The sequence below is a fragment of the Hippoglossus hippoglossus genome, chromosome 15 (assembly GCF_009819705.1).
Source record: "Hippoglossus hippoglossus isolate fHipHip1 chromosome 15, fHipHip1.pri, whole genome shotgun sequence".
Taxonomy (NCBI): Eukaryota; Metazoa; Chordata; class Actinopteri; order Pleuronectiformes; family Pleuronectidae; genus Hippoglossus; species Hippoglossus hippoglossus.
In genome coordinates, this window is record NC_047165.1 from 11,929,890 (window position 1) to 11,938,504 (window position 8,615).

The following is an 8,615-nucleotide window of genomic DNA, read 5'->3' on the forward strand; positions in this document are numbered from 1 at the left end:
TCAGTGAAGCCACAGAGGTTAAACATCTGAGATCCCCCCCCGCTCTGTCAGAGCTGAAGAAACCGCTCTGATGAGATATGAAACATCTCCAAGTATCTACAGCCGAGTCCAGTTGCCCTCGAGTCCTGTTTTCTGTTAGAACCTTGACCTGAATGACTGAGAGTCTTCACAGGCTTTACCAGATGGTGTTGAAGCTGAATTTGAATATACATCAAAAGGTGCCTTGTTTTATAGAGGCGACAGACACGGCCAGAGCTCAGAGCAGGACCGCGTTGGAGACGTCAGCTGTCGATAGCGGAGATGGCTGCGAGTCAGGGGTTCAGCGGGAGCTCAGTGGACATATTTTCCTCGTATCATCAGTGGCTCAAATGTTCCTGAGGGAGGTTGGTCGCTCACACTGCAGAAACAAACCTCCCGTTTAGTATGTGGTTGTATAGTTAGTCATTATACATACAGCCATTCATTGTTTTGCTGTTTATTTCATCTAGGTCCTGTACAAGTACATTAAAAACCACACAGAGTTAAGATAGATGGATGGATAGACAGATAGATAAATTAATAGATAGAGGGATTGATGGATGAAGAGATAGTTGATCCCAAACTGGGAAATTCCTGAACGGTAAAAGAAATATAAAGGATCAAATCTGTATATTTCTAAAATATTTAAAATAAGTTGAAGGAGTACAACAATACAGAATAGATACAAATAATACAAAACAGAAATGTGTATAAAAATGACATAAAAATGTATATACAATGATATAGTATAGCATTGCTGCTGTATTTTTATCCATTGAGTAGGATATGTTTCACAAAAACAACAGCTTTCCACGAAACCTATCAGATGTTGGGGTTCTGGATCAGGGGGCGGATCCAGGGTTTTTTATTCTTTTATGTTTTGACATTTTTGCTGTTTTTCCAAGGAATGAATCATGGATCTAGATGTAAAAAAAACAAACAATCAGGTATATTCTGAACTGAGTGTGTGAAATTTGATGCAGCTTGATTGAATGTAAGGAGACCGAAGGGCCTTGTTGGAGTTATATGCTCTCTACTGCCGTTCTACTTCACAATGTGAATGTGAAAATGCTGTTTTGAAAAAGGTTCAGTTGCAGCCTTCTGTTGAATACCAATGTGTTCACCATAGACAACCCATCAGATACAGTATCACACGCACGCAATGTTTCCTGTTCCAGTCAAGGCTGTGTTAACTGTTCAGGACTTCATGTGTCACAGCAGAAGGTCACAGACTTATTTTGTCAATGCGACCCAACAGAGATGCAACTGTGAATTGTCAATATAATGCAGTGAGGAAGAAAATGACTCGCGCTCTTAAATATGTTGGACTCATACATGTTTTACAGCTTTAGTTAGATGTCATTTTTGATTCCATGTGAACTATAGCCGTGTGCTGTTGTGCTCTGATGTTGCAGGGGGCTGGAGTGAGAAGGAGAATAAGAAGGGGGGGGGGGGGGGAACTGGAGGCTCATGCTTTGTGCTGTGTTGCAGCCAAAAACCAGAGAAACCTGTTTATTCATGAAATGGTTAAACTTCCCTGTACAGCTGCGAACGTCGCTCATTCCAGTATCTGTGTTAGAACGTCAGAAATGGCTGTAAAATGATCTACAACTGAACTGTTTACGTGTCTAAATGTACGAATCCAACCCAAATACAAACATGTTTCTTTTTCAACACTTGGCTTTATTTAACACGTCAAGCGTTTACCACCTTGTTGATACATACTCAGACCTATTCCGGGAGAATGACAGGATACCGTGCAGTAGTTTTCTCTGAGAGCACTCAAAGCAGCATTATACTGTTACTGGAAAAAGAAAAAGGTAACCATGGCAATGATATTTTCCAGGCAGGTGAAAGTCTGGACAGGCACGCTTTTAAAGCACCATTTGTTTGTAGTAGGGAAAATGGATGCGGTATTCCATTGTGTTCAGTTCCACTCAGGAGTGTGTAGGCAAAGAAGGCTCGAGCAGGCGTCGCTTCCAACAGAGAGGAAAGTCAAATTGCTTCTACGTGATTTGAAATGCAGCATATTACACACTTTGCACATACAGCAAACATGACAGTAGTGTGTGTTTGTAGATAGCGGCACTAATGCATGCACTGCTCTGCTTTTCGGCTACCTTTCAGATTAAACTGAAGCAAGCAACCGTATGGGCTCATAATAGAGTATTGATATTTTTTTTCCCCCCTTGTATAATATAACAAAGAAAATAAGAATCCAGAATGGAGACTTCAGGAATATTTACAACACAATCTCATACCAAATATCTGTTTAATCTTCTCTCCTTTTGTTCTCCTTGCGCGCTGAAGCCCCAGGGGGATTTGTCCCCATCGATTTGTCTCTGTTGTTCAGCTGTAAGAAATAACACATATTCCAGGCTTCCCTACCTATAATATCACTTGATTGTCTTTGGTGGAAGTGCTATGTAAGCAACCCTAGACAAACCACGTCTACAAATGCTTTGTAAGGCCTATAACGATTCAAGTACACTGAATTAATCTGCAGTCATAGAATACCTATGATTGGCTATAATGGTTCCCAAATTCTCAATATTTCAAAAATACTCAACCACACTTAGTCTTAAATAACTCAGCGACACCATTCTCTACAAGAACAATCAAAGAATGAGCTCATAATTCCGTTGAAATGTCAAAACAAACACAATCAATGACAATAAATATCTATACATCTCACAGAAAAAAACACATACATTAGAATCACATACCCTTAAATACGTCTGATGTATAAAGTCTCTATCATTCAGCTGCCTCAGTTAAGATGTAAGTCCCGAGTTTAATGCATTTAATCATGATTATTTATCAACTTTGAGGATTTCCAGTCGTCCAGGTGTTCAGGTTACACAGGGGAAAACAGGAGAGAATTATCCAAATGAGTTAAACATCCTTTCCAAAGATTTCCACTGGGAGTGGGAGGTTTATCTGAGGGAGGGCAGCAGCAGGACTTGATGGGAGATGGAAGTCAGCACCAGCTTAGTAACAGTCTTCAGGCAGACCTCAAAATCATTAGGCTGACAGACACTGTAGGGCAAATGATGCAGAGGAGAGGGGAAGGAGAGGGCGCTGTGCCTCATCGGATTTTCAGACGGACGGCCTTGAACTATTCCACTACACGAAAACCTTTTTTAAGGCAAATGTGATTAGTGATCTTCTAAAAAAAGAGACCACCAGTGATTAAATGCATTTCTTGAATGATAGATTTTGCAGCAGCACTATGGATGGAGATTTTAAAGGGGCCCCGTCAAGTATATTTGTAAACAGACAAAAGTTATGTTTACATTCACTGTGTATCTTTGAGGTCTGAAAAAATCATTTAGAATCATTTTACTTACAATTCAAATATTTGTATACCCAATTCTGTTGAATATTTTGAATCCTGCGTGGTTCAGATCCACAACAATGACTGCACAAAAAGATGGACGACGTGTGTGTCTACTTCCTGCCAATGTAGAAAAAATGAAGCCAGAATGTCCCGCACACGAGCGCTGCCATCTTGAACTGGTGGTTTCAGAAAATGAAACACTTGAACATACATCAGGCTTCACTTTTGAGATCTGTCATGTCGTCCACCTTTATATACAGTCAACGGTCCATGTTTGCAACCTTTGTGGATGCATTGCAATGCATCTTTGTTCAAATGTCCAAGAGTGTGAAAACAGAATGTGTGTAATGTTACCCACACACTTGGGCACATGTGCATCCTCATGGCCTATTATTAAAAAAACTAAATGGGGACCTAGTGGTCAAAATCTTTACGTTATCTGACGTTATCTACAGTTTACACCTTAATGCAATAGAAAACTCTTTAAATACCAGATGTGTAATAACATGATAAGAAGAGGTCTTCCATATTCAGTCATCTGAAGTATGAAAGCTAACTGTTGTGAAACACTAAGACACTGTTCAAGAGAAAGACAGCTGAATTTGTTGTGACTTGCAGACTTAAACGTGTGCTTCATGGTGTTGTGCATTTCAAGTCAGTCATACAGGAAGCCATTGTTTGGTCTAATTGCATGTGCTTCCCGAGCTGCTGTGAGGGTGAAGCAAGGAAGCTGCAGAAAAATAAAGTGATGGTGAAAAAAAGAGAGAAAGACACAGAGAGAAGAGCTGGAGGGGAGTATACTAGTACACATCCCTGAGGCCCCCCTGGAAGGTGCTGTAACCCTGACCGTGGCGTCTCTGTCACGGTCCACGACGGTCAAAGTGCCAGACTGCGAGCACTGGAGGCTGAGGCCTGCGCACGCTGCACCACTCCTGGACACTTCTCTCTCTTCTGCAGCTTGTGGTTTTGAAACAAGCCCTCGTTTCGTGGGACACCATGAGCTCCATCCGGGAAAGTCAATAGCCCTGGAGGCACAGACACAGAACACTATGACCAACCACACAGAGATAATATTGACATCCGGATGGAAAAATTGTTCCAGTGGTGTAACAGACTTACCACGTCCCTCAACACGTCCGTCTTTGAATTCTCCTTCAAACTTCATGCCATCGTATCGGCTAAAGACTCCTGCACCTTGAAACTTTCCGTGAGCGAATTCTCCTTCGTACCTGATGTGGTGGTGGGAAGAGACCGGGGGGGTGTCATTTGTAACTTTTGACAGAGGACAAAACTGTCTCACGATTGCTCACACACCTGGATCCATCTGTAAACAGCAGCACACCAGAGCCGTGGAAGAGTCCGTTCTCAAACTGGCCGGTGTAGCAGGTTCCATCCTGAAACTTGAGCTGACCAACGCCATGCCTCCGACCTGGAAAGTTACACACCATCAATCAGTCATCGCTCAGACTACAAACACGTCATGGAAACTCTGGAAATCCCGTCAAGTCAAACAGCCTTGAGGGGAGATTGTGATACCGTTTTATTTCAAATTGTATCTACATGGGTGCCATCATGCCTTATCTAACCACTTAGCTTCTTATAGATTACTCTTTAGTAATAGCGTGTAGTAACACACTGTAAGAGACTACTAACTGACATTTGAACTTGCAATGCGGCTCAGGGTTTAATATTCCCTTGGTTTTGTAGAACCACTAGATATGTCACATGAGTCGGTACGTGCTCGGATTTAAGCACTCCCCCTCCACCACCACCACCCTCACCCTCTGTCAGCTAAAGGTTTACTACTGAATTAGGAGTCCCATCTGCCTCCTGTGCGGTGGGAATTACAGCAGTCTAATCCATCAGATTTTTTAGCAGGGATTTCTACTTTAGGATCCAGACTGTGAAAACAGTCAAGGAATGTACATGCAGTCCCCTCCTAGTAGCCTATGATCCACTGCTGAGGCGTAAACTCATGTCAGAGGACGCACCTCCAAGTTTCTGGACAACTACCTCACACCTGCAACTTCCACAATGGGAAAATATGCAAGTGGTCTTTGAGAGGTTAAGGAAAACACCCTTGTTTGCATTGACACAAAAGCAGGCAAAATAAAATAAAAACCCTTGGATGAGTCTTGCCCCTCGTGTTTCCACTGCTTTGGTTTCTTTACAGCAGCTGACAGAGGACCCTGTGAGATTTCCCAAACGGTTCCAAAGTCTAATCCAGAAGATTTGACAAAGCCAGAGCTGGTAAATCTGGCTCTGTTCGTCATGAGTTGCCAATGCTAGCTAATTGGGATTTGACTAAATAGCTTTAGCGGGCATGTCACTAGCATCACGGTAAGCACGTGTGCGCGAGAGAGAGAGAGACAGTAAAAGCAGTGAAAGCATCTTCATGATTTTGCGGATGAGGATACTTTCTCCTGTGGGCAGTCAGGACAAGAAAACATAATATTCTGAATTTTCTGCCATCGATATCCTGTACTACTAGTATTAAATATAATTTACTCCAGGTGTGGATAAATATCACAGCACCTATAACAGTTAACAGATTTTCTTACCCTGGAATGATGATTATATGAGCATAAAGCCCAAACTAACAAATCTCCACCATGGAGGTTATGTTTCCATTGCTATTTGTTTGTTTGTTTAAAAACTGAAAAACAAATTTCCATAAAAGTTTGTGCACATTAGGGAATGAGCCAAGGAAGAACTTAGGAGCATATATGGATGGACCACTATCTTCAACATGGTGAGGTAGGTCAGTCACCTCTCTACGCACTCTCTATAGTAGCTTAATGGAATATGGTCACAACTGTCCTGTTTGTGTGCATGAGACCACGTTTGAATTATAGAGATAAACTGTATGAGTTGAGCTGAACTAATGTACTGGTACACATGGAAAAGATTATTGTATTAGCATGTGCTGCAGGGCACCATGCCAAAAACAATGTTCACTAACAACTAGTAATATAAATAATTTGGTGGAATAAATGTTACGTATTTTGTCCTTTGCAACTTAAACAGTTTAAATCAAACTTTATACGACAAGCACTGAATGCATTGGTATAGGGATAGTGCGACACTGAGTCCGGACTCAGTGTCGCACTGTTCCTTCTTTCTCGACTGATAAGAGAACAGAGTTATAAGGACTAGATGTACTATGCAGTATGGTGAAAGTGAAAGTCTGTCTTATCTCTGCAGTTAAGCCAGTGACACTTGCACACAAACTTGAAAACTGACTGCACGAATGCCTTGCCTTCTTTCCACTCGCCGTGGTACTCCTCCCCACTGGCATAGGTGAAGGATCCCCTGGTCAGAGTCATGGTATCCCTGTTTTCAACACACACAAAACACACACATTATAGGCTCACCACCGTTCAGCCTCATGTTAGAAACATTTGATTTCTTCAGCTACAGTACCAGACAACATGAATAAATGAGTGCTAGGATTATCTTTCAGGACATGAAGCTGAGTAGGGTTTCAAGTCTTCAGATGTTTGAATAGGGTTGAATTTATTTTCAAAGTTGTGCAGGTGAAAAGCTGCTGTATTAGAACAATAAATTGGGGACGGATCGATAGATACATAATATCTAATCCATACTAGTGGTGGTGATGCTTGTGTAAACCGAGTGTAGAAGCATAAACCATCTGTAAAGGGGAAAGACTGAAAAAACCTGACTGCAGACCCAAACTAAAAGCTGGTGACCATTTTAAAATGATTGTTTGCTTTGAAACAAATGACAGTGTGTTGCAGAATGGCAGTTAGGTGTAGTTTTACACACGCAGGCGCCATTAATATATGATAATTCGCCAGCTCACACCAACACTGACACGTTATTGTAAAAATCCAACTTGTGCTGCCAACGTGGTTGGATGCTGTGCAGCCTTTTACATGCATGTTGTTGAATAGACTCTATCTTCTATAATGACACGTCTGCAGTGTGAATAGACTGAGTCCTGTGGCAACACAACAACGAGTGAAAAGGCGACAACACCTACAAATGCCATCGTTTACCTGCACGCTACGTTAGTCGTCTCTGAAGCATGGAAAGCACCGCACAGCACCGGAGGGCGTAGAATTATCAAAACACCGGCTGGGAGACGTATGTCGCGTTCAGGTGCAGCCCGTGAGCTCCGGAATATGATAATCAGAGTATTACAGCATATTTATATAAAGGTTTGATTCCCGCTATCTTGGCCACAGATGACAATAAATTATGTGGCGGTTTTATCTGATAAATGTATAGGAACTTCAGTTTTACAGCAACTCCAATGTAAACTCTGATGTCTTCCAAAACAATCAAACTAAAATATTCTCATTGTGGGTATTCCTTCACATGCTCTCTGTCTCTGACCCATAAAGACTCAGTTTATAAATCTTTATATAAAACTATCCACCCTCTACCAGACCTGTGTCATTTTTTTGTTGTTTTTGTTTTGCACGCTGCAGCTCAGGATTGCAGTTCCTCCGACGACACTTGAAGGCAGCATTACAACAGCATCTTGCAGGCTGCTTCTTTACATGCTGATTTCTCTTATTAAAACTTTCTCTGATTGGTCTGCTACAGTTTAGAGAGTGGCAGACATATTTGAAATAGGGGATATAATCTGAAACTTCTTAAAGTGCTCAACATTACAGCTAACAGTGAATCTATCCGTTTAATTGGTCTGTAGTCTGGGGAAATCTATTAGGCTGTGTAATGTGTTAAGCATAGAGTGTTAACTATAATTAAAGGCGACTAGCTATCTAATATGTAATATATATGTGATACAATATTTTAATTTGTAATGTTGGGTTAGTTGGTAATATAGTAGCTTAAGTCGGACATAATGTCTTAAATAGCATCTAAATTGACTTGATAGTATTTACTTTACTTGTGCGTCAGGCTAAGCAGGCCCCTATAAATAGTTTTTCTTCCCTAAATTCAATATACCTCATGATAAATACTTTTTATCATTAGAATTTACCATGTTCTCCACTTAGTTTAGCTTGCTAGCATGCTACCATTTGTCAGTTAGCACAAAAAACAAAGTACAGCTCAGGGTGATTCGTTTGGTCGTATTTGGTCATTAACCAAATTATTAGACACGTTAAAATTTTGAACTGACTGCAGTGAAAGTTGAAACAATTACTGACCAGGCACCAGTGGTATACAATTAATCCTTAATCCAAATATTGTGGCAAACCATCAAACAATTGTTAAGACATTTCACTAGATGCAGGATTTTTTGGTCTAGGATTTCTTTTCACTT

General features: G+C 41.1%; 1 protein-coding gene across 2 annotated transcripts; it reads right to left on the reverse strand.

Moving 5' to 3' along the window:
• Window positions 1-2,202: 2,202 nt before the first annotated feature.
• morn4 (MORN repeat containing 4) lies at window positions 2,203-7,525 on the reverse strand. 2 transcript variants are annotated; one of them, XM_034607912.1, is made up of 6 exons: window positions 7,378-7,525; window positions 6,618-6,691; window positions 4,673-4,787; window positions 4,478-4,587; window positions 4,206-4,383; window positions 2,203-3,057 (listed from the first exon to the last, which is right to left on the reverse strand). In XM_034607912.1, the coding sequence occupies exons 2-5, from the start codon at window positions 6,682-6,684 to the stop codon at window positions 4,235-4,237; spliced, it is 441 nt and encodes a 146-aa protein (XP_034463803.1). In that variant the 5' UTR covers window positions 6,685-6,691; window positions 7,378-7,525; the 3' UTR covers window positions 2,203-3,057; window positions 4,206-4,234. The 2 variants fall into 2 exon arrangements, with proteins under 2 accessions (XP_034463803.1, XP_034463804.1); XM_034607913.1 differs by lacking the exons at window positions 2,203-3,057; window positions 7,378-7,525 and adding an exon at window positions 6,782-6,831 and having other exon boundaries at window positions 3,558-4,383.
• Between the last annotated feature and the right edge of the window lie 1,090 nt (window positions 7,526-8,615).

Excerpts from the sequence above, each read along its gene's own strand:
- morn4 (XM_034607912.1), bottom strand. The coding sequence starts at position 6,684 with ATGACTCTGACCAGGGGATCCTTCACCTATGCCAGTGGGGAGGAGTAC. Across the intron at positions 4,788-6,617 it reads CCACGGCGAGTGGAAAGAAG|GTCGGAGGCATGGCGTTGGT; the intron begins GCAAGGCATTCG and ends GTAACTTTCCAG. Across the intron at positions 4,384-4,477 it reads CGGACGTGTTGAGGGACGTG|GGCTATTGACTTTCCCGGAT; the intron begins GTAAGTCTGTTA and ends CTGTGCCTCCAG.